Raw genomic sequence first — 25,729 nt, 5'->3', positions numbered from 1 at the left:
TTCTTTTTGCAGTTTCCCCACTTTAATGTTTAAGATCATCATATAATATCAGACAAAGATAACCAAAGTAAACATAAAATGCAGTTTTAAAATGGTGATTAAAACTATTGAACGCTACCTGGCTCTGTGTGAAAAAGCAATGGCCCCTGAACCCAATAAATGGTTGGGCCACCCTCAGCAACAACAACTGAAATCAAGCATTTTCTATAACTGCCAATTAGTCTTTCACATCTCTGTGGAGATATTTTGACCCACTCTTACTTGCAGAATTATTTTAATTCAGCAACAATGGAGTGTTTTTCGGGCAAGAATGACATTCATGAGGTCATGCCACAACATTTTCATCGGATTGAAGTCCAGACTTTGACGAGGCTGCTCCAAAGCCTTCATTTTTTGTTTTTTAAATCCATTCAGAAGTTGATTTGCTAGTGTGTTTTTGGATCATTGCCCTGCTCAAGAACTTATATTCGCTTCAGCTTGGGGTCACAAACTGATGGCTGAAGATTCTCCTTCAGGATTTTATGGTAAAAAGCAGAATTGATGGTTCCATCAATCACAGCAAGTTGTCCAGGTCCTGAAGGAACTAAGCAGCCCCAAACCAGCACACTACCACCACCATGTTTGACTGTTGGCGTGATGTTTGGCCCAAGAGTGGAAAAGGGGGCTTGGAAATTGTAGTCTTTTTTTCTTGGTGCTCAATTTATTTGTTCAAAAAAAATAAAGAAAGATGTTGGCTGGCGACCATATCAGGGTGTACCCCGCCTCCCGCCCGAAGTGAGCTGGGATAGGCTCCAGGACGCCCGCGACCCTAGTGAGGATAAGCGGTACAGAAAATGGATGGATAAATGGATGTTCCACAAAAATGACGATATGAACTACTGAAAAACATCTACTCCTGCTTTCAAGTCTATCAAGCAGAAAATGACTTCACAGTTCTGAGGACCCGGGTTTAAATCCGGCCTCTCCTGTGTGGAGTTTGTATGTTCTCCCCGTGCCTGCGTGGGTTTTCTCCGGGTACTCCGGTTTCCTCCCACAGCCCAAAAACATGCATGGTAGGTTAATTGAAGACTTTAAATTCCCCTTAGGTGTGAATGTGAGTGCAAATGGTTGTTTGTTCATTCGTGCCCTTCAATTGGCTAGTGACCAGTTCAGAGTGTACCCTGCCGCTCACCCAGAGTCAGCTGGGATAGGCTCCAGCACGCCGCAACCCAAGTGAGGAGAAGCGGTACGCAAAATGGATGGACATATATATTTCCAAGAATGATGTTAAACCACTATGATATTATAATTCATTTACATGGTTGTAGCCTGTAAAAACACATTCCAGATTAACCCAAAGAATACATGCAAATTATATTAAATGTGAAATGTTGGTCAAGAGTTTATTAAAAGCTTTGAGAAATGAAAAGCTTTGAAACATTTTGAAGGGATGAAGCGCGAAGCGAAACACATCGGTCACGTGACACTGGTGTTTTGATACAAGCTCACCGCTACGTGGTGACATTGCTGAGAATCGTCTCCAAAAAATTCCTGTTAGCACGACTTTAACGGATCACATTCTTTAGCTTAGCACTTGCTGTAACATAGCACATCTTAGCTTAGCACATGCTTTAACATCCCACAGCTCAACAGGCATGGGCAAGCCCATGACAGTTGGCACGATGTAACGAGACACACACCTTCTCACACACCATCTATGTTAGCCCATAGAATATTCTCCCAAAATTCTTCGAATCATGAATCTGAATGGAATTGTTCTGTTGTTTTTTGTTTTTTGGGGCAGGGGGGCGGGGGGGGGGGGGGGGGGGGGGGCACGGGGTTTCTGCAAAAGCAAGACAAGCCTTTACGTTGTTTTTGGCCAGCAGTGCTTTTTGCCTTGGAACTCTGCCATGTATGTCATTTTTGCCCAGTCTCTTCCTTATTGTTGAGTCATGAATTTAACTAACACAAGGGAGGCCTGCAGTTCTTAAGATGTTGTCCTGGGTTCCTCATTGACCTCCTGAATGCTCTTCGGTTCATTTTTGTAGGTCGGCCACACCTGGGAAAGTTAACCACTGTTCGATGTTTTCTCCATTGGTCGATAACGGCTCTCATCGTGGTTTGCTGGAGTCCTAAAGCTTTGGCATTGTGACCTTTTCCCAACTGATAGATGTCAATTAGGTTGTACTTTATTTCTCATGTCGAACTTCTTTGTATCGTGGCATTTTGTTGCAGCATTTTGAGATTTGTTTTGCCGACTTCCTTTTGTCAGACAGGTTCTATTGAAGTGATTTCTTGATTGGACAGGTCTGGAGGTAATCAGGCTTGGGTGTGGGCGATGGAAATGAATTCACCTTTCCCAAAAATGTGGTTAGCTACAGTTAACAAGGGGGGCAATTACTTTTTCACAAAGGACCAGGTGGCTTGGAATATTATTTTTTGGTGATAAATAAAATCAGACTTATGGTGCTACCTCAACGACCTGACACTGGATAAGATGGATGGAAAATAAAATCAACATTTAAAAACTGCAAACAATTTGTTGTTTGATGATCTTAAACATTAAAGTGGGGAAAGTATGTCACAAAAAGACTAATTGGAGAAGGGGACAAATACTTTTTCATGGTAGGTGGGACATGAGTGTGAATGGTCGTTTGTCTACATGTGGCTGGTGATTGATTAGCGACCGGTGTGGGTTATTGCAACTCTCGGCCCAAGTCAGATGGGATAGGGTGCTGGGGGGAGATTTTCCACGGATTTGTTTTCATTGAAAACCACAAGCAATCAAGCTTCATATTTTATTTCACTACTGTATGTAAGTTCCAAAATCAGAACTTTCCTCTCCCTTAATTTACCCACACAGGCTTTTAGTTGTCATGGCAACAGCGCGGCCAGGAGGAGTGTGCTGCTGAGCGTGTGGATCATTTGTATTCTCTGTGTGTATGTTTGTGTGTGCCGGATGATGGAGTGTGTGTGTGTGTGTGTGTGTGACGGGTAACTTTCAGTTACACCCCCAGCCTCCATCAATGCTGCAGCTCCAACGCTGAACTCTTCCAAGAGGGCGGGAACAGAGTCTCCGCAGAGGGATGCTCAGATGCTCTGCAGCCTCCCGCTGTACCAAGCAGTTTGGAAATACCCTGCTTCTAAGCACGTACACACGCGCACACACGCGCGCGTTGCAATCGACTCCCCCCCCCCCAAGCTTTCAGCATTGGTGCAACATCTCTCTCCTTCCTCGCTCTCTCTGTCTCTCCATCGACTCGAACAACCTCTGCAGCTCTGACTCATTCAGTTCTCCTTTTTTTTTTTTTTCCCTTTCCCAAACAAGTGGAAGCAGAAGTACCGGCAGCATGTCCTCCAACGTGCCCCCCGGGGCAGCCAAAAACAAGCCCCTCTCCCCCTTCAGGAAGCGCGGAAGCCTGCAGTACACAGCCAGTACGGGTGAGTGGCAGGGAATGCTTGGAATATTAGTGGTGGTTATTGAGTACTTAGGATTTTGTGTAGTAGCTATAACCACTTTTAAATGGGTGCATAACCTGTTGACTGGCTGCGCAGCAAGTCAACAAGACTGCACCTCTTGTCTGATTGATTTGACTGTGTGGAACTGTGTGGCACCACACGCATACATCTGTTTCTACGACATGACTACTACAGTCGTTATAAAGGCCGGCTCCTTCGTGTGGTTTTTCTTCATGTATTTCCTTTTTTTTTTTTTTTTTTTTAACCTGCACTACGTTACTTGTACACTTCTATCATATATAGTAAGCGCTGATGATGTTACCATGCTGCAAGGCAATGGCATGTGTGATGCAGAGAGACGTGTACAGGACTTGATCCCCCCGTGAATGAGAGGATTAGTTTCCTGTGTGATGTATGCACACACTGATGCAAACTGCAATGTGGCACGGTCGTCTCGTGTCAAACGCAGAAATGCTCCTGATTGTGTTTAATGTGCCCTGCTGCTGATCCGCATCATGCCCCCTCCCTCCTGCCTACTTGCTTCATGTATTTATTCATATTAAATCATAAATGATTTGTGTCAGAATGCGGGCTGAGTCTGTCTGGGTTGTGTCAATTGGTTTGGCGAAAGAGTCAAATATTTGAGTTTGACGCAGTACAGTTGTGCACCACGGCAACCACAATAATGAACATATTGTGAAACGACAGTTTCAATCAAAACTGAACGTGATAACCATTGTAAAGGCGGAATATTTGATACAGCTCACGTTTTGGATATTGTTACATTGTGCTGATGGAATTCTATCCTATTTAATTCTATTTAGTAGGTATAACGCATTTAGTTTATACAGTATACTACAGTGCAAACCTCTCGGGATCTCCCAAAGCTTGAAGAAGGCCTCAGAAAGGCATGCGACTACCGAAATGTTGTCTGGTGTTGTTTGCCGCGTGAAACGGTGGCTCGATTGCTACGAAAAAGGTGACGCGCGCGTGGATGTGCGCCGCTCACTTATGGGCGAACTTTCCCAATCAAAGATGGTACCACAAATATTCTCGCTTAATGGAGGTGAATTTCATCCAGGTTACGTTTCAATTAAAAATTCAATCAACAATACAAGACCATAAGTGACTTTTGAAATATATTTGATATATTAGCAGTACCGCTCCTACTGGTAGGCAATTGCCGCTTGAGGTGAGGCCGATGACGGGTCTTTGAATTCTTTGCACTCCGGCCTCACACCCCACGTCTTCATCCCGTGCCCACGCATCTGTTGCCAGAACACGTCCTGGAATATATGACAAGCAGAATCATGAATAATAGATCCCTCCTCTGACACAACCAGCGTGATTAATTGTAGCGATCAATGATTAACTGGGCGTCGGGTCTCCCACCCATCGTCGCTTGGCCGACACGCCCTCGTGCGACAACCTTCAATCTACCAGCACCGCCGTCTTTCCGCTTGCTGTTGTTTGGCCTCTGTGTGCCCAGTCGCTCCTGTCAACCAACATATGTTCTTTTAAAGGCCCCGCGGACCCGGGCACTGTTGGCGCAGCCATCCATTTGTCTTATCGGCGCTCACATCTGGTGTTTGTGTGCGTGTGTGTGTGTGCGTGCGTGTGATACCAGACCTCTGGCTGCTGGCAACACGTCTTGTCACCCTGTAGAGAGAGAGAGAGAGAGAGAGAGAGAGAGAGAGAGACACGGTTTGGTTCACAAAAGGTACAGTTGCATGACCATCTCTAAAAATCCATTTAGTCAGCGATAAATATTAACCTGACATCGAGTTCAAATGACTCATTACATGATTTTGTAGTTGTTAGAACTTCAAACATTATTACTAATTAGTATTTATAATGACAATTGTTAAATTAAATTGGTGTAATAGTTACAATATTCCATCATATTCATTGATGGATCGCTATACCTGAAGTACTTTAAATAAGTCAAACGCCATATAACTTTTAATTGTATAATTTGGACAGGGATGACGAGTGAATTTGATCCTCTACTTCAAGTTTTTCTGTCATTGTAATGTTTCAACGTAAAATTGATGCTTTTGCCATGAGTTTCCTTGCAGGGATTGTGTGAGGTGCCACATCCGACCACCAAGGGGAGCCCTGTGAATGAAAGGTGGTGTTGTGATTGCCCTCTTTTATACAGTAAAACTCATTCTTTCATGGTTTCATGTGTCAGCTCCGGAAGCAGCCCGTAGTCAAATGAACTTTGAGCTTCAAAGAATGAGTCCAATTTCTTTTGAGGACTGTACATGTGACATATTTTAAAGAATAACTTGAGTTAGCTCCATGTTATTTTTCATGGGATTCAAATTAAACTATAAGGCACTAGAGAATAGCACAATCATTAAACAAAGGATAGCAATAAAGAAAATAAGGCGATGGTTCCTGTTCAGTCATCAGTCATACTTTCCCCCAAAATTTCCAGTACAGTATTTCACCAATTTCGCCGGGGTATGGAAACTCATAATCACAACTGGATATGTATCTTAAACATCGATAACTTTAGCCACAGCACAGCACAAAAATAAAAATAAATAAAAAAAGTTATGTTAGGGCTAAAACAGTTGAGATGTCACAGTTAAGTTCAAGTAAAGCAGAGCAGAATCATGCTGTTGGACCCTCTTTTGAGGAGGAAAATTAAGTAGACAAATTGGAATGAATTGATGTCAATAAATTGCCATCATTGAATGCAAAAATTTGACACAATAAGCAATGGTTTGCAATTTAAATAGGCGGATACTGGACCTTAACAAAATCCTATTTAAAATGTTCATTTTGCATCAGGTTACTACATATACGCACGGATTAGTGACAAATTAAACAGTCACAATATTCTTAATCTTGTACATTTCAGTTATTTATATTTATTTATTTATAAGTGATTTATTAATAACATTTATGTTATTTTCTAGATTTTACAGGGATTTTTGTCAGCACTGTATCGCATACAGAATATCAATATCAATTCAAAACGTAAAACTCAAATATTGTACAGATTCACTACATGCAGTGCACTATTTAATAATTTACTTTCTTATAATTTGAATGATTATAGCTGCCAGCTAAGAAGAAGAAAACAATTCACCATCTCATTAAATTTGAATATTACAGAAGAAACCAAAAAATGTATTTCAATTTCTTGAAAAAAATACTCGCAAGAACATTTCAGAGGAGAACCCCTCAAATTGACTTGGCCAATGGTAAAAAGAAATAAACTAAACTGTTGGTGTGTAACATGTCTGTGTGGTCCTGATCCTCCTTTGCAGTGTTCTGATGTGGGCAGTGTTTAATTTTATTATTAGAATTTGAAAAAATACTCTGCAGGCTGCAAATGGACCTTGTGCCAGACTTTGGACACCGCTGCCCTAGATGTTCACATTTTAGCAACCATTGTTATTAGCCAGAACACATCACGACTGCCAACAAATGATTGCTTAATAGCAGATAGTATTTTGTGTGCAATGTGTGCTCCTTCAATCAGAATGGGGCCAAGGTGCTGGCCCTTTAATTACACCACGTGAGAGGAGGTGGGGGGGGGGGGCTTATTTGTTGGACGGTCTTCATCGTCTCAGAGAGGGGGGAAAAAAACAGGACTATGTAGCACAGGTTGATTCATAAACAGACTGCAGAAACAAGCAGAGGACAGGAGTAGGGAGGAGGGGGCCGTGCTGTGAGGCTGGACAGTGGACTTTATAGCGAAACGCCACCCTCCGTCCCCCCCTTTCTGAGCGCTCCCGTGGTACGTTCCAGTGAGACGTCAGAGGCGTTTAAATGAGGAAGATCAGCGCCAAAGGCAGCCAGTGCAGCCACAGCTGACCTGAGCTAGGAGAGGGCATGTGAGGGGGCCTTCATGGATCTGCTGGACCACCTCTTTGTACGTATGACAGGGACAGAGCAAGAGGGAAGAATGCAGATGAATGTGTCTCTGTGTGTTTTGGCCCTTTTAGTGGTTCACCCCCCCTCTGTGGTGTAAAAGTCATCTTAAAAAGGACAGAGGATGGCATCCTGGATCTTTGGTCATTTGGCAGGCATGCTCCATCTCGCCGTTCCTCTTTCCCCCATGTTTCTCCCCTTTTTCCGGGTGCCGTCTAAGTGCTGGTAAATGTTCTCTGAGGAGACAGTGTATGCTCCGCTAAAGACTGTAGCCTTCTCCTGAGCAAAAGCAAAAGTCCTGTTTCTCCTATTCCACACTCTGTTACGCGCTCCTCTTACCTGTCCCCTGACAGCAGTGCAGTCTCTACCACACTGTGTGTGCATGTGGATTGAATGAGTCCCCCTCCCTCACCGCACTCCCCCCAAAAATACCACCCCCAAATTTTGACACAATGGTCAAAATGGTTGTTTTCTGAAGTTGTTGTTTTTTTTTTTATTGTGCACAAGACTTGGCTGTATTTAAAGAGAAGTATGATGGAAGTTTTCCACAAGAACCCACCACGCCGATGAACACATCGCATGGCTGCAGACTGAGAAATGCTGCAGGAGGAAGACTTATGAAAAGCAAATAATAGTATGCTACTCACTGCCTCATTGGTTGTCACGCTGCATCGTGTTTTTTGTAGGTTGATGTGTTGTTGTTGTTTTTTTAGTTCGAGAATATTTTTATGTGGTCACCCAGGGCAGATAATATACTGTAAGATTCCGATTGTCAGTGTGCTTGCTTGCTGTACGTGCCTCCTCCACACTCGTCACACAAAAGCGATGATTACGAGTGTACACATTTGAGTCACAGGGATCCCGTGTGGACTGAATACTAAGCCTGCGCAGTCAATATTTGCAAGTGCATTGTAAAGTGCTTGGTGGCATTTTAGTTTCAGAAACAAGACAATGCTCTAATAAGTATTTTAGATTTAACACATAGCACTGACCAAATTGAGTGAGTATAAGGAGATGTCTTGATAGTTGTGTTTGAGGAGTAATTTTGGAGTACAATATGTGTTTGTCCGGCATTTAGGACTGAGCCCCATCAATTGTGCCGAGCAACAAGTAGCAGTTTTTTGCATGACGTGACCAGGAAGAAAAATACGATGGAGTCTAATGAGGAAACGTTTGGCAAAGTTCCACACCGTACGCTTACAAGTACGCCCCCAACTTCTGGTTTACCGTTTCTTCCCTGCAGACGTTCTACCACATGCATCGCAATAAATTTGAACAGTGATTCTCAAAGTGTAGTACTCCAGCTCCCTCTAGTGGGATGTGACAGTATCACCGAATTCAATGTTAAAACTGTAAAGGCCTTTTCACACTGCACTTGTTTAGTGCGAAGGGCCCTCGCGTCAAAGCGCAACGTTGACGGCAACGGGCGTGTGGCCATCCCATATTTGGAAGTGCTAACGTAGCAGCCAACAAGAAATTAAACAGAGAGTTTTTTCCCGCAGAAGAAGTAGACTGCACCTCGGCAAGATGTCGCTGTCTTTTTCACAAAAGCATTTTTCATTTTAAGGAGGAGTAAGAGGAGACGAGCTGCAGAAAAAAAAAATAGGATATGGGTTTATCCCATTGTAATGGCTCGTCGGCACCTCGGAGAATTTAGGCTTGTTCGTGAGCTACAATTTCACCAAGACCGCTTTGAGATATTCTTCAGGCTAAGCAGGGAGTTCGGGACAAAGAGAAACCGCATGTATATGCATTTGAGCGTCCTTCATTTTCCCCTTGCCGTTTACAGTACAAATCCACCAAAAATAGCACTCAGAAATCACTCCGCCAGCCTTTCTTCCACTGAAGGAACTTTTTTAACGCTTTTTCAATGCTCCAGAATAGAACATTTTTCAATTCGACGACGCAGCGCTGAGCGTCAGATGCCCTCCGCATTGACGCTGGGCATCCCGTCAAAGCGCGCTGATGCCCCCTCAGCACACACACAATGAATGGGAAAGTCGAGGGCGTCAAGTGCAATGTGAAAATTAGATCAAATAAAATAAATGAAAAAAAATTTAATCCAGTGCAGTACATTTTTTTTTAAATACAGTTCAGTTGTATTTAACCTTTAAGTACAATACAGTTGCATTTAATCTTTAAGAATTTTTTTTTAAACATTTATTAGGTACCATTAACTTTTATGTGCAATGTATTTTAATTCAATCATTATTTAAGTACTGTTTATTTTCCTATATTTAGGCATAATGTTAATATTCAAACCGTGTATATGGTTACACTGACTTACAATATTATTTTGGGGGGGGGGGGGAAACTATGCCGTGTCTGGGCCTACTACACTACTATACTTTAATGTTGGCGAGCCAAGTACTTTTTAAGGTGGTAATTGGTGTAAAACGTTTGGCCAAATATTTCAAACTTGGTTTCAAAATTTTTCAACTTGTTAGCCATAATTCCAAAAGTTATGTTTGAAGAATTATGGTGGTAGGATCATGCTTCGGGTCTGTTTTTCTTCAGCACGAAGCAGAGCCTTACTCAGGGTGGAAGGCATTACGAACATTTCCAAATAGCAGTCAAAAACCTTCTGGCTTCTGCTAGAACAACAATAACAAAAAAATCAGGAAAAGTCTTTTTGTTGACTCCCATTTACCTTAAATTTGAATGTGATTGCTTAATTCGGAACACAGCCACATCCCAGTTTTGAGGGTGTGCACACTTGTGCAACCACACTTGCAGTTATTTTTACCTTATTGTATTTTTGTATTATTTCTTTTTCAATTTAGCCATACAAGTTATCGTTCACAATAATGGTGGGAAAAGTTCTCAGATGATAGATCGTGATCTCTTCTTTTAACATCACAAAAACCTGTCAATTGAACAGGTGTGTGTCCACTGTATTTAATCTAATTGATTGAGATGCACCTGTACATGGCATTGCATGTACTGTATATAATCCGCTTTCTGTTGGACTGTCCGTTGCTGTTCCTGAAATATTCAATCAACATACTTAACAAGATGATACTATTTGACCTGATTTCTAGGCTCACGAGTGACGAGGGGGAAATTCTATGTCAATTCTTTTAAGACACCTGACCATGCCTCAAGGTTGTTTGCAGTTTTGTTTCACCCCCTACTGCTTTTGCCCTCCTCATTCAGATCAATTATTGCCCACGTTGACTAGATTACATGATATCATCAAGTACATCATGACTTGTATTATAGGAGTGCTCGCCTCTCCGGCGGTGAGGGGATGAGATGTTATGCAACCATAGATGCATCTGACCCAAATATAGAAGCCATTAGGGGATTAGCTGCGGGTCGGTTTGGCTCCGCTTCACTGCGGCCTAGCTTAGATGTCTTTGCCGCTGGTCGCATGCTGCCCTCGACAACAGTGTCCTGTGTTATCAGGGAGAATTGATATGGCTCAACGTGACAGGCGGCAGGGTTAACATCTTGGCACTCCATCGCTTTACATAGCACAGGAGCATCTGCGGCTTTGTGGCATAGAGGGAGGCATCACAGTGGGCACTTTGTTGACTCGTTGACTGGTTTATATTAAATGGGATGACCTTTTATTTACAGTAGGACTTGGACTTGCCGTCCAAATCCCCATTCACTATTTGCATTGACAGTAACACAGGACGAGCGAATCACAATCGAATCGTTACTCCTTGCACTATTCGGAAAGAAAGATGTCATTGTCCAAATGAAAAATGCAATTTGAGTAATTGAAAACTATCTAGTTTACCTGATTATGTCCTGGTCGCAGTTTTTTTTTTTTTTTTTTTTTTTTTTTTTTTTTTTTTTTTTGGGGTCGCAGAGTTTGTCACAACACCAGAAAAGAGGCATTTTGGCTGGCGCGTCTTAGCAACTCCTTTTCCCTCCAGAAAAAGCTGTTGCCATAGTGCTTCTTTTTAGTCTAAAATTGCTTACTTTAACCAGGATCCCTTGAAGCATCGTGGCCATTGTCTGTTTTGTGCTGGTCCCAGTGCTGTAAAATGCATAAACCAACACTGGCTGGCTGAGAACATCTGCTTCTACTAAGCCAGCTAGTTACGTTTGCTGCTAGTTAGCAGTAGCATACTAGCTCTCATCAGTCATCTGCCATGACGTGTCGAATGAATCTTACCTAACGTTATCCAAATCATCTGCCACAGTCGCAGTCTGCCATTAACATCCATGGAGCTGCTCTGGCACGGCCATCGGATGCCTCGTTTCTCAGAGATTATTGTCTCAAGGGGGACGGCTCTGTGATCCATGTGCTCGGCTACAGTAGCTAGTGTACAGCTGCTCATATGCGCATGCGCAGTAAGTCAAAATGGCGGCGGTCGTAAACACCAGAAGTAAATGCGACTTCTCCGCATTTACTTCGCAGCTCTTGTCAGAATAAAGTATGAAATGTGTTTCTCTTGATTCAAATTAGGATTTGTGATTTGTTTTTTTTTTGGTTTTTTTTCAATCAACTCACAAGTCAAATCAAATCACTACTGATTCATTCGTAGCTCTAATTTACAGTGTTCCGCTGCGTATTTGTGATTCGCAGGGGCCTACTGATGGCGAATGAAGATACCCCCTGGCACAGTGATCTATTCAAACAGCTGAGCCTACTTACTTGTCCTTTAGTTAGTTTGCCTCACTTTGCTTGTACTGGAGTGTTAAATAGCAAAGACGCTAATAATGATACTAGTTGTGTTTTCCAGGAAAAGTCGTTCTACATGTTGAGTAGGATGTGTTAAGAAGAGGGTGCTCAGCAGAAGGTGCTACACGACACGCTTTGCTTTAGACTTTGTCTTAGCTTTTTTTTTTTTTTTCACTCAGGCTTTTTACCAAGTGTTTGCATACCACGCACTGGGCTTTTTGTCAGAGCGAACGCTATCGAGTCTGGCATTCAAAACAGCATAGTGGGTCTGACTCACATGAAAGGATTGAGACCTATGAACGAAGTCTGTCTAGAGGCAAGAGTCCATCCGAACGTGTGACTTGACCATACGAAAGAATTAAGGCAGTTGGGGGTCAATCATAAAACATATGCTACAGAGACTGACGAAAAGAATGACAGACTCATTCAATTCGTACTAAGATGGAACATTTACTTCCTTCCTCAGTCGACCTCCGTGGTTCCCGTCACCTCCTCACGCCCCAGCATTCCTTGCCCGGGATCCCCGTTGCCTTGAAACAGTCCATAGACCTGCGTACATCCATGGACGGCAAATACAAGGAAATTGCTGAGGTGGGTTCTCTGTGGTATTGTTCGCTTTTGAATGTAGTTGTAGTACATTTGTACCTGTGCATTTGTGTCTGTGAAGGAATTGTTCTCACGCAGCCTGGCAGAGAGCGAGATGCGCAGTGCTCCTTATGAATTCCCAGAGGACAGCCCCATTGAACAGCTCGAGGAGAGACGCCATCGCCTGGAGCGTCAGATCAGCCAGGATGTCAAGTGAGTGGGAGGGGGGGGGACAGGACACATTAAAGCTGCATGCCCTTCTTTCATGGGAAAAGCCCCCCTGCATTAGATGGCACTTAGGTGGTGTAAAACATTTGGGAAGCACTAGCACTAGATGGTAGAAAGTACAATTAATTTGTGTCCACCTGTCACCTTTCATATAATAGCTTTGTGTTCAACTAGACAGGCACAGATTTGACACAAAGTTAATTTGTGAGTGAATTTAGATGAGCTCATCAATATTTCAATACAATAGTTTGGTGTCCAAACTTGGTGAATATTATATTTTTGGGAAAATCGATACTATGGGTCGATCCTCACATAGGTCTGTTATTTTTACAAATTATTGACCAATATAAAGTGTTGAAAGGAGCTTGCTCTCTTTGACGATGCCATGTTGATGGCTCAACAAACGTCGTTTTTTTTGTATTCCTGAAATGTGATGGTTTTGTAAATGCGAGCAGCAATACTTTTTGACAATTTTCATATTCAAAATACTGTGTGTGCCTTGGCTCAATAAAGGTTGGGAAACCCTGTCAATGAGTAATAATAAATATAAAATACAATACAAATCATAAGAAGTGTCAGTCGTGTGTGACAGTGTGAACTGTGCAACCACCTGTTGCAGCTTGGTGCTCAACGAAACGGGGCCAGATTTCACACTGAGCCTTTGTAACGTGAACTTTTGCCACCTGGAAGTATGTGAGACGTCATGGTGAAAAAGTCTACACAAAGTTAGAAGGAAATGGGTTAAAACTGAATGTGTGCAGTGTGGAGTCCCCTCACACCTCGGTACTCATGCCTGCAGGAAAAAAAAAACAATTCCAGGATAAACACACCTGCAAAGTTTGGTGAGTTTTCGAGAATTGGAATTGGAAAGTAGAGCAGTTTCAAGACGGCCTTGGAGACACGTCCAGGCTCGATTTACACTAGTCTGCAAGAGTGCCCAATTTATATTTGAATGCCTCTTTCGATTTTATATATCTATAATCTTTCATATGGCTGTTTTCATTCACGAGGAATGCACAATTGAAAGTAGAAAAAAAAAATACACCTGGGAGCGACATCACATCAGGTGGAAAGAATTAGAGAAATGATGCAATTTTCCCATGTACGTAGTATACATGCTGTGTAGTCGGCCTGGGCTGACTCGTCACCTACTGCATATTGATTTATGTACCTACACCGTCTGCATTTTTAATTTCCTTTTTAATGATGCGGGTGTGTAAACGTGACTGAAAATTGTAATACTGTATACTGTGAAGCAGTAGCAGAGCTGGCTTGAATGGTCAACACAAGCTGACATTAACGCCTGGTCTGACAGGCTGCTATCATAATTCATGAAGATGGCTAACATCTCATTGTCTTCTGCATGGTCAGATCACGTCGTCGTCGTTGCGGTGTGTCCGGTGTCACTTTTCGGCCGAGCTGGACCGGATATTTGCTTGATGTGTCCTGGCCTTTAGAAGGAGCTGGCCGTTCAGGTGGCATTTTAGGGTGTTAGAAAAAGGAAATTGGTGCGTTTTTTTTAGGGGATAGTTTTAGAGTTTGCGAATGGTGATTCAGAGATTTGTGGAGGTTTAAAAGCTGTAACAAAAATATAATGAGATCATTACAAAAGGCTTCTAGTAAAATAATTAGAATAGCTCAACAAACTACAGCCACTATAGTAAAGCTTTCTGACAGTGTCAGAAGAAGTGAGGTTTAGCTTTACCAGTGTATCTAAGTGTCTGTATGTACTGCATGCTTCATCTTGTGTGACCAGTGTGAGCTCAGCATCTCTGTCCACAGGTTTGAACCAGACATCTTGCTGCGAGCCAAACAGGAGTTTATGAAAACAGACAGCGCCACAGATCTCGAGTGAGTGCCTGGCAATTATTTGCTCAATTACCTCGTGTGTGCCTGAGTAGAAAAAAACCCCAGATATTTTCTGTCAGATACATGAAGCAGCAGAGTCAAGCGCCAGACCTGCTGGATAGAGAGCTGCTCCCAGAAAGAGAATACCAGCGAGTCACCATTTCTGGAGAAGAGAAATGTGGGGTAAGTCCAACAATTATTTTGTGGGGTGTATTTGCACATAAATGGCACATCCTCTTTAACACATTCACTGCCATTGACGGCTTTAGAAGTCAAATATCCATGTTAACTGGGAAGGCTGGCAGTGAAAGAGTTAATGCTTTGTATCTTCCCCATCATCTCTTGTTGTGTTCCCCACTATTCAGGTTCCATTCACAGACCTGCTGGATGCTGCAAAGTGTGTGGTGAAAGCCCTGTTCATAAGACAGAAGTATATGGGCCTGTCATTGCAGTGCTTCTGCAGGACCACCGCTCGATACCTGCAGGAGCTAAGCGAGAGACCCCTCGACCTAACTATCTACGAAGATGAATTCCAAGAGGCGATGAAGGCCACTGTCACCGCAGGTACACTGTCATTACCGTATATACAGGTGTACTGTGCCTTCCGAATTTCTCAAGTCACGAGTTGTCGATTGGTTCTTTTTTTTTTTTTTGCTTTGCGTTGCAAGCCAAAAGCTTCAGATATGCAGCTGCTCAAGTAAAATGAAAAAAAAATGGATGGATCAAGATGGAACCTCTAAGCTTCTGTTTGCAAAGTACTAGCATCCACGTGGAATGGTCAGTTCCGTTCCTAGCACACTGTGTTTAATAGTTGTTGCACAGAAAAGCGAGGCATTTTTGGAACATAACCCCGACAAAGAAATACGGCCCTCCCACTTTCTTTGGCCCTGTGCCAGCTTTTTTAGCAGACGTACTCAATAAACAAGCACAACATTATTTAATTGTGACAGCTAAATAAGCCACCATGAGGCCAAAGAAAGTGCAATGAAACTGTTTTCAAACTGCCGCGGTTTTATTTTGAAGGCCTGATTTTTTTGATAGAATGTGCTGTGCCGATTTTGCCCTAACTTGCTCGAATGTGGTCTATTCAACCTTTTTTACACAATATGACAGAACGTTCGGAGTGCCAGCCATTTGATAAAGAAGGCGAGAAGCAGGATAGAATTTTAAAAAAAATAAAAAATAAAAAATCTCATAGTGAAGTACAAAAATGACCTCCCCTCCTTGTCGTTTTCCAAATGCAATAGTCTTCAACAAAGGTATAAGTGATGTTAAATGTTAATTTATCAATTTCATTAGTCTTTTACATTTTGTTCAGACTATTTCTTTCTGCAAAACTATAGTTATTCTCTATCAAACATAATTTTTGTTCATATTTTTGGGTGTCTATAACTGATTAATTTGATTTCCATTTGTTCAAATGGTAAATATTGCTTTGGTTTTCGTATAATTTGGTCTGAGTTATAAAAAACAATGTTCCATGGCATTTAACAAATCCTATTAGCTGTTGATTTCTGCGCAAATTTGTATAAATGGACAATCCCACGCTAGTAAAAACATGCCAGGGGTAAACTGAAGTCACAATTTAAACTAATTATTGCTCATAGTCACAGCCTTATTCCTGATTAGTCTCTACATAGTCATAAAGGACAGTAAAGCAGCATTCTGAACATTACTCCAACATTCACGCCTAACCACCATCCATCTGTTACACGCCCCTGAGCAGGCTGCCCAATGTGCAGGCGCTTTTCTTACGCTGAGAGATGAGTCGCATGTTTTTTCCCACCTTGCTCAAAGCTGCCACTCGCTGTGACATTTTGTCCTCCCCTCAGATGCCACAGTGCACCCGCCGGTTTCTGGAACACACCCCTACAAGAACAAAGACCCGACCAGCATGCCTCCCGACATGGGCTACGGCTGCAAGATGGTGAATGGCGTCATGCACGTGTACACATCAACAGAGACCATGGACAAGTGAGTCATATACACTTCACACTAAACCTATTGGAACAGTGGGGCCAGTTCCTTTATTTTTACTGTAAACTTTTGGCTTGGACATCAAAAGATGAATATGAAATAAGAGATCAGTATTTGTGCTTTCATTTCCAGGCACAGTGGTACCTTGAAGTTTAATTCATACCCCTGACCAACCTTGTGACTCAATTTACTCGTATGCTGTGGGAGGAAAATGTATGTGAATCCTTTGGAATGTCGTTGCGTAAATCATAAAATGTTGTTTGATCTTCATCTAAATCACGAGGATAAACAAACAGAGTCTGCTTGAACTAATGCAACACAAACAATTACAGTATATGCTTTTATATTTTGATTGAGATTGAATTGAGATACCTGACCTCGAGAGTTATTCACACAATACATCCCAGAAATCTTGCTGAACTGCAACACTTTTGTAAAGAGGAGTGGTCCAAAATTCATCCTGATCACAACTACAGGAAATGTTTGGTTGAGGTTATTGCTGCCAAAGGAGGCTCAACCAATTATTAAATCCAAGGGTTTGCTTACATTTTCCATCCTGTTCTGTGAATGTTTACGAGGGGTGATTGAAAAGCTTGTGGGCTATGGTACAAAAACATTTTATCTCACATTGAAACATTTATTTGTTTTTTTTAAATGTAGTCCCCTTGTAAGTTTACACACTTATTCCAAACATTGTGGAGTTTACAAATCCCCTCGTCATAGAGCCTTGAGTCTTTTTTAAACACCATTTCCAGTTTATTGATATTAAAAATACACCGTAGATTCAAATGTGTTTTTATTCCAATGACATTTCCATGCATTCTCACTTTGAAATTCTTCTATTCCACTCCTATGTTTGCATGTTGCTTGCAGGAGCACAGAGCTGGACCTACCATATCCGGACTTGCAGGAATACATCGCGGACATGAACGTCATGATGGCCCTCATCATCAATGGACCAGTGTACTTTAGCTTCCCTTTTGAAAACACATCATTTGCCACACTTGCAATCTTTATATCAACCTTTCATTTAATATGACGTATTGTACCACCCATGCATCGGTCCATTTTGTAAATGGCTTATCATGTTGTTGGTGTGAAGGAGAAGCTGCAGCCTATCCCAGGCTGTCTTCAGGCGAAAGGCAGACTACACACTGGCCTGGTTGCCGGTCAATCACGGGGCCCAGTTTTAATAATAAATTAGAAATTCATGACGGCTGATGACAATTGTGTAGGTATTATGTTAATGGACCATAAAAGGCATTCAACAAACTATCAGGTTCCAATAGTTCAGCTGTTTTTTTTTTGTTTGTTTTTTACTACTATTTAATATATAAGAAAAAAATATAGATTTCTAATCAAAATTAAAGCTAGACACACGATTTTGTTCTGTTCTGTTACACATAATTTGAATATACTGTGCTGTACATACTGCTATTAAAACAGAAGAAAATCACTGAGCTTCCCCTGGTGGAATACAAAATGATGACAAGTGGTCCCATTCTTTGGCTGCAGAAAATCCTTCTGCTACCGTCGCCTGCAATATCTAAGCTCCAAGTTCCAGATGCACATCCTCTTGAATGAGATGAAAGAGTTGGCGGCGCAGAAGAAAGTCCCGCATCGAGACTTCTACAACATCCGGAAGGTCTTGTCAGCGTCTAACTTTGCCAAATCCATATTTTTCGTCCCAGGGTGTGTGTAGCGGTATATCAGCTTCCTTTTTTTTTGTGTGTCTGCAGGTGGACACTCATATCCACGCCTCCTCCTGCATGAACCAAAAGCACCTTCTGCGCTTCATCAAAAGAGCCATGAAGAAGTATCCTCGGGAGATCGTGCATGTGGAGAGAGGCAAGGGTCAGACGCTCATGGAGGTGTTTGACTGTATGAACCTGACAGCTTTTGACCTCAGTGTGGACACCTTGGACATGCACGCGGTAAATTAGAAGCCTGATTAGCAGAATGCTGAACTGGCTGCTATAGAGTCAGTTGAGGAGTGGGTTTTCTGTGTGCTTGTCTGGGCTCCTCCCACAGTTCAAAAACATGTATTGAACAGTGAATTGCCCATAGATGTGAATGTTTGTGTGAATGGTTCCCTGACCCTGAACAGAACAAGTGCTATAGTGGATGGATGGACTCGTTTGTAACAGTTTTTTCCTCCTATTGCAGGATCGCAACACTTTCCATCGATTTGACAAGTTCAATGCCAAATACAATCCCATCGGTGAATCCATCTTGAGAGAGATCTTCATCAAAACGGACAATCACGTCGAGGGGAAATACTTCGGTCACATTATTAAGGTGCACTCACAAGATACTTTTTAATGCTGCACCTTCAAATGTAGCCATTAGTACAAAGTAATGCGGGCATTCTCAGCTAGTCATTCAGTCATAGTAGATTTTTATGAAATTTAATTTAAAAACAATAGCCTTCAAAAACACATTTCACATTTTTATCATAAATACACAAATTTGGATGATGAAAGTGCATTACGGAGATCAATATTGACTGAGGAATAAAATTACATCACAGAAATAAAGTAAAATTCAAATGTAATGGATAATTACAATTCCTATATTTTGATATACGGAGCAAAAACTTAATATATAAAGGCCAATCATATACAGTTACGTATGAAGACTGCACCAAAGAGAGAGGGGCAAAAAAAAATATGCTGAGAATTCCTTGCGAACGTATGGTTTCACTGTCACTCAGGAGGTGATGGCTGACCTGGAGGAGAGCAAGTACCAGAATGTGGAGCTGCGGTTGTCCGTATACGGGCGCTCCAGAGACGAGTGGGACAAGCTGGCCAAGTGGGCCGTCAAACACCAGGTCTACTCGGACAACGTGCGCTGGCTCGTGCAAGTGCCACGACTTTTGTAAGTCAAGTACAATTACAGAGGTTTTACTCAAATCGCCGTCAAACAAGATAACAAAATCAGATAACGCTCGGATTTGCTGCCCGCAGCATATTATTTTTTATTTTATTTTTATTTGTATTGGTCTGTGGCACACACACGCACACCCTGTTGGAGCGTTTACACTTTCTTATATTAGATTAATCTCGCTCATTTGTTCACATATCAAATACTATCCCTTAATTGCTTAAAGTGTAAATCACAGTCAGGTCATAGAGACTTGATCATTTTCTGATGGTGAGCAATAACAGCAATCAATGATGCTTGCAATACATAAGGACTAAATAATTTAACAATTGTTGCATGCCAAATCATTTGCATAACAAATGCATGGTCTGCTTGGTCCCATATTTTGCCATTTTCCCACTGTGCCCACCACTAGTCGTGCTGCTGGGTCCTTCCTCCGCTGAAAAGATCTGTCAGCTTTGCACATTTTGGTTCACGTCTGGTGTGGGGGTAGGGGGGCGGAGACGACCCGTTTAGGGCTTGTCTGCTGCTTAACAACAATTGTTGGTCGCACGGCACAATAGCAAGGGTCTGACGAAGTCACGAATCATAAACACACGCTGCAGCCTGCAGGCTCTAATTTAAACCGCGGCCCGGACACTCGACTTGCTCGTGCGCGACTTTGTTGACATAAAGCTACCCTACAAGTTGTCTTGTATTTGTTGACTGGTCGTCTGTAGTTATGTTTTGTTAAAAGATGGCTGTATGCATTGGCAATTATGTAGGAATTATCCTATTCAAATTTTTATTTTTTATTTTTTTTTTAAAAAAGACACTTGAACCAGGTCAGCCTGGAACAGACCCGCCGTTCGGAAGTTGCCACCCCGCCACACATGAGACCCACCGCCAACACGGGCTTCAGCAGCTCATTTGGATGCTGTGATCGATAGCCTTGGAAAGCATGCTGGTACATGTATGTACAGTGTGTGGCCATGACTCCTGCACAATAACGACAGGAAAGGAAAACAGAACTCATTCTGCAAGTCCTCTAATATGAACAACTAAAAATGACTAAAGAAATCAAATTTAGTGTCAGGAGTAGTGATGAAACTATATAGTAAACAAGTAACCTGTTTAAAATATAGAAAATTCTACACATTTGAAGAGAGAGAAATGCAATTGCAAGATTTAAGCATTAATACTGATGGCCCTATTTTCATGAACGGTGTAAATTGTGCAATTGTGCGCCAGAAGCATGTTAGACCTGTGTTGGTAATTTCGTAGACCGCCAAAGCCCGGCGGATCAGAGGCTGGGCGGGCTGAGCCACTGTGGGAGTCTTTACAGCCGACTTCATTCGCCGCCAATCAAAGCGGCTCCACTCATTCCCTTAAAAAAAATGAAATAAAATTTTAAAAAGAACAGGTAATCATCTTACCAGAACTATTTGTTTTCCTCCAAGTGATGTCTACCACACCAAGAAGCAGCTGTCCAACTTCCAGGAGATGCTGGAGAACATTTTCCTGCCTCTGTTTGAAGTCACAATCCACCCAGGGAGCCATCCTGAGCTGCACCTCTTCCTTCAGCACGTATGATGTTCATGTCAAATCATTTCATTCAATGCGCACTGAAAAAAACGGACTGTTTTATTTTGATCTGTCCCTCTTTGCAGGTTGTGGGTTTTGACAGTGTAGATGATGAGTCCAAACCAGAGCAACATATCTTCAACCTTGACAGCCCGCTGCCGGCCAACTGGACAGAGGAGGACAATCCGCCCTACTCCTACTACCTCTACTATATGTATGCAAACATGACCGTTCTGAATCACCTGCGCAGGTATGTGGGGCCCCTGTGGCTGGTTAAAAATGTTGAAAATGGATTCATACTCACGCCCCTCGATTCACTTTGGTGTGCAAAGAAGATTGTTGGAACTTGGAAACGACAAAGTCAGACTATTTGGCATTTGTTTATTGATATAATTGTAAAATAGCTATACTATAGACATTGTGTATATTATTTGATGTGAATCTCATAATATTTGTTGCATTAATTGAACAAAAAATAATAGTAAAAGTAAAATGTACAATTTTACACATTGAACTTTTTTAGTTTTCTACTAGGCAACTTGAATGACATTTTTTACACATAAATTTTTTTTAAAATAAACTATTTTACATTTTTACATTATTTTGATTGTATTTTTGTCATCTACAAATAACCTGGCCTGCCTGTCTGTTTAAAAAAAAAAAAAAAATTAAAAAAAAAAAAATTAAAAAACTTTTACGCCCCTTTTACAGCTGTTATTTTCCATGGAAGGCCTGTAAAAAAAAAAATTAAATATTAGGCTTTTAGTATACATTGCAAAAATGTTTTAGGCAGTTCAGTGCAAATCTATTCAATTCACTCAATTCTACACATTTTAACATGCCTCATATTAGTTGGTTGGTTAGGTTATATTTCCTGGTCAACTCCGCTGTTGCTTAATACACTAAAATAACAAATTCAAATTTAAAAAAAGACATGTTGACAGGCATTCACACATCAACACCTATGGGCAACGAATCTAACATGCATGATTATGGAACTCAGAACTGGGAGGCGGACATCACTAAATCACTGTGTTGCCTATAGTTTAGATCAGTGGCGTTTAAGTATGAAAAAACGATGTCACTCACCCGCTGACAGGAACAGAACAGTAGAACACACAAAAACAATGAAAAATAACAAACCTTGTCTGCTCTGTGTTCAATATACTATAAACGGCCTCATCTGCAGGATGTGTCGCATTGCAGTCGCCAATGGATGAGCCATACAGTCACAGTGCAGTTCAACATGAGGCAGAAAGTGATGGTCTTCTTCTTGCTGATGTTTTTTTTTTTTTCTTTTTTCTTTTGTTTTTCCAATCCAGGCAGCGAGGCTTCCACAGTCTCGTACTACGTCCTCATTGTGGCGAGGCAGGCCCCATCCATCACCTGGTGTCTGGTTTCATGCTGTCGGAGAACATCTCCCACGGGCTGCTGCTCCGAAAGGTGGGACCCCCAATAGCACAAACACCCAGAGGCGACAACTGCTATTACATTTGCTCAGCCAAGTGACCATTTTGATAAAGTACAGTCAATCCAAATTGAAAAAGTGCAGTTGGGGTGTATCATTAACAGATGTTTAATCTGTCCACAGGCTCCTGTGCTTCAGTATCTGTACTATTTGGCTCAGATTGGCATCGCCATGTCTCCGCTCAGCAATAACAGTCTGTTTCTCAGCTACCATCGTAACCCTCTACCTGAGTACCTCTCCAGAGGCCTCATGGTCTCTCTGTCCACAGACGATCCCCTGCAGTTTCACTTTACCAAGGTCAGCACACACAGACAGCCAAGAATAACGCCGGGGAAATTGCGTTATGTTCAATACAGTAAGTCTGGTTATCTTGGCTGTTCGGGAGGAACAAAGAGGACAATTATTGAACAAGAGCATCGAAGTGGTTAGCACGTCTGCCTCACAGTTGAAGGGTACAGAGTTTGAATCTCACTTCCGGCCTTCCTGTCCCATACGGACCCACACTGTAGCCCAAAAAAAGAGAGGTTGCGATTCAAGACATACCGCTTCTATTTTAAGCGGCGCAGCATTACAGGCTTTACGGTAGTGAGGAACCATACCGACCAATCGCATGCGAGTTCAGTCAGCCACTTCAGCCAATCAAATCAGCATCTCAAACGGTAATACTGCACAGCCCAAGAGGAGAAATCTAACAGGGAAAGAGACTGCATGGAAGTTGAGTTAAAGCCGGAGAAACACCATTATGAAACAAAACAAAGGATTGGAAGGAACATAACCTCTAAAACGGCTCAGTTGTTAAGATTTGTAAAATTAAAATTTCAAATTGTTTGAGCCTTCACTGTGGTGTCAATTAAGTTGCCAAACAGAAAAGGGGAAACGCAAACGTTTTTATTTTTCTGAAGTTAAGCACTTTACTTGAACATGGGTAACTTTCTCCTTTAATTTACCTGCTCTTATTTTGAAATGCACAGCCCTACTTTTATTAAGTCAATGAGAGAACACACAATTGGGCACATATGTTTGATTACCCAGGCAGAATTTGTAAGATGTGTACAATTCTTTAAAGAAAACATGAAGGGCCGGGCGGAACACATTTAATTTTAGTTTTAATTGGATTCAAATTAAACTGTCAGACATTTCAGAAAGCTCAATCATTAAACAATACATAAAGAAAATAACGATGGTCCTTGTTGAGTCATCAGTCATATTTATAAAAACAATATTTCACAAATTCTGCCAGGGTATGTAAACTTATGATCACAACTGTACATATCAGCAGTGATACGTATTTGTTTAGTTTTGTGTTAGGTAGGACGGAACTGAATATGTAGGCTCTTTATTGGTGCACGCTTCCTTTGTAGGAGCCCCTGATGGAGGAGTACAGCATCGCTGCTCAAGTGTGGAAGCTGAGCTCTTGTGACATGTGTGAGCTGGCCAGAAACAGCGTGCTGATGAGCGGATTCTCTCATAAGGTATCCGTGATGACTCATTAACACAACACGCCGCGCTTTTTTGCTATAGTCGTTTCCCAACCTTTATTGAGCCATGGCACATATTTCACTTTAGAAAAATCTCACTGCACGCCACCAAACAAAAATGGCACAAAAAGTGTATGTGTGTGTGTGTGTGTGTGTGTGTGTGTGTATATATATATATATATATATATATATTTTATTTTTATTTTTTTTTAAATTGAGAAAAATATTACAACGTATGAATAAATAAGTATTTTAAAATAGGGAGTTACTTTTCAATCACCCTGCATATATACTGAAATAATGACGATCTCGTGTCGATTTACTAACAAATTTACTGACGCAGTGTGAAATGTTAAGTTGAATAAAGTTTTGTATGAATGGCAGCAGGTGGACGCACAGGTTAATTCAGTGATTCTCAACAGGTGGGTCGCGGACAGCTAGTAAAAAATAACGTATTCATATTTGGATTTTTTTTTTTCCTGTACAGAACACAAGCGTACTAAGTTGCCACATGACTAGCAATATGTTTTGGGCGGTATGTCAAACTAATTTGAAACACAAAAATGCTTTATTGTTCTTAACCTCTAAAAAAAAAGAAAAGTGGGTTGCCACTTTGCAACAGTAGGAAAATGTGGGTCCCAAGTTAACGACAGTTGTTAATTGTACCTTCTGTCATCTAGTGGAAACATATATAATTGTTCTCCCTGCCACTATATGCCACTGAAATAGACAAAGATACATTTGTAGTGAATGAATAAACGTTTTCGGACCAAGTGAAATTGGATGATGACTAATGTGCCGCGGAATACGGGTTAGGAATCATTGTGCTATACGGTTTAAGCTTATCGCTGTTCCGGGTCAGGTGAAGAGCTACTGGCTGGGGCCGGACTACGTCCAAGAAGGTCAGGAGAGCAACGACATCAGGCGCACTAACGTTCCGGACATCAGAGTGGCATACCGCTACGAGACCATGTGCGAGGAGCTCAATTTAATAACGCAGGCCATTCGCACGGACGAGCTGGAGACCATTGAGGAGGAAGAGAGTCTGTGCATGGTTGCTACACAAGGAAAGCAATAAACGATCAACATAGTTTCCATGCATCACAACTTTGTACACATTTGTGTCAAAATAGTTCAACCACTGTGGCAAATTGAGAAAGGGCCTATAATTTGTGGTTATTTCTGTGAGTTGTTCTCATTGTTTGGTCTCTAAATCTTCTTTTTTATTATTATTATTTTGTGTTTATGGCCATAACTTGTTAGCAGCAACATTCAAGTTGTTGAGATCGACTTCACATCTCAGTAGTGTTTGTTTGGTTATTATAGTCTTCTCAGTGACTGCTTGAAGGCAATGTCATTGCTCGTCTCCAGCAACAATGCAAGCGATCTAAGAATCCATCTATGTACGTTCACTTGTGCTGCTCGTGTGATTATGCGTGCTGCAGTCGCGCCCCTTGCACGAGGTCAACCGTTGCCAAAGCCATCAGTTCATTAATCACTTGGGGAAATGAAAGAAAACTTGAGAAACCTTTGTAATTTCATTTATTGTGTCATCTTAAGAAGTACAAGTTGCAATGGGAATGTTTGACTTGTCTCAGATGATCCTGCGCTGCATGTTGTTTTGTGAAATACATGTTAATGTTGCCTGTGTTAATGTAAAAAAATATATATAAATGTTCACGTTAAAGTGTTTGGCCCTCATTTTTTTTATACTAATTAATTCTGTAAATT

The 25,729-nt window shown here is 41.6% G+C and overlaps 1 protein-coding gene and 1 long non-coding RNA gene across 5 annotated transcripts; one reads left to right on the top strand and one right to left on the bottom strand.

Moving 5' to 3' along the window:
• Window positions 1-1,825: 1,825 nt before the first annotated feature.
• Window positions 1,826-11,604, bottom strand: LOC133475752 (uncharacterized). The gene is made up of 4 exons (XR_009787921.1): window positions 11,459-11,604; window positions 5,068-5,097; window positions 4,831-4,933; window positions 1,826-4,724 (listed from the first exon to the last, which is right to left on the bottom strand). It is a non-coding gene; the product is annotated as an uncharacterized LOC133475752 (long non-coding RNA).
• ampd2b (adenosine monophosphate deaminase 2b) lies at window positions 3,288-25,688 on the top strand. Of its 4 annotated transcripts, XM_061769052.1 has the most exons (19): window positions 7,172-7,330; window positions 7,837-7,963; window positions 12,435-12,559; window positions 12,636-12,766; window positions 14,564-14,632; window positions 14,710-14,812; window positions 14,995-15,193; window positions 16,462-16,603; window positions 17,480-17,569; window positions 18,122-18,251; window positions 18,346-18,540; window positions 18,773-18,904; window positions 19,320-19,483; window positions 20,929-21,055; window positions 21,139-21,302; window positions 22,375-22,495; window positions 22,644-22,817; window positions 23,882-23,992; window positions 24,861-25,688. In XM_061769052.1, the coding sequence occupies exons 3-19, from the start codon at window positions 12,530-12,532 to the stop codon at window positions 25,074-25,076; spliced, it is 2,298 nt and encodes a 765-aa protein (XP_061625036.1). In that variant the 5' UTR covers window positions 7,172-7,330; window positions 7,837-7,963; window positions 12,435-12,529; the 3' UTR covers window positions 25,077-25,688. The 4 variants fall into 4 exon arrangements, with proteins under 4 accessions (XP_061625030.1, XP_061625036.1, XP_061625046.1 ...); XM_061769046.1 differs by lacking the exons at window positions 7,172-7,330; window positions 7,837-7,963 and adding an exon at window positions 3,288-3,420; XM_061769062.1 differs by lacking the exon at window positions 7,837-7,963 and having other exon boundaries at window positions 7,185-7,330.
• Window positions 25,689-25,729: the final 41 nt, after the last annotated feature.

Source organism: Phyllopteryx taeniolatus, chromosome 1 (assembly GCF_024500385.1).
Source record: "Phyllopteryx taeniolatus isolate TA_2022b chromosome 1, UOR_Ptae_1.2, whole genome shotgun sequence".
Classification (NCBI taxonomy): Eukaryota; Metazoa; Chordata; class Actinopteri; order Syngnathiformes; family Syngnathidae; genus Phyllopteryx; species Phyllopteryx taeniolatus.
The sequence above is the reverse complement of the archived record's forward strand: the minus strand, read 5'-3'. Positions and strand labels throughout refer to the sequence as shown.

Coding starts and splice junctions, on each gene's coding strand:
- ampd2b (XM_061769046.1), top strand. CDS start 3,330: ATGTCCTCCAACGTGCCCCCCGGGGCAGCCAAAAACAAGCCCCTCTCC. Junction 17,570..18,121: donor CTCATCATCAATGGACCAGT/GTACTTTAGCTT, acceptor CTTTGGCTGCAG/AAAATCCTTCTGCTACCGTC. Junction 23,993..24,860: donor TGAGCGGATTCTCTCATAAG/GTATCCGTGATG, acceptor GTTCCGGGTCAG/GTGAAGAGCTACTGGCTGGG.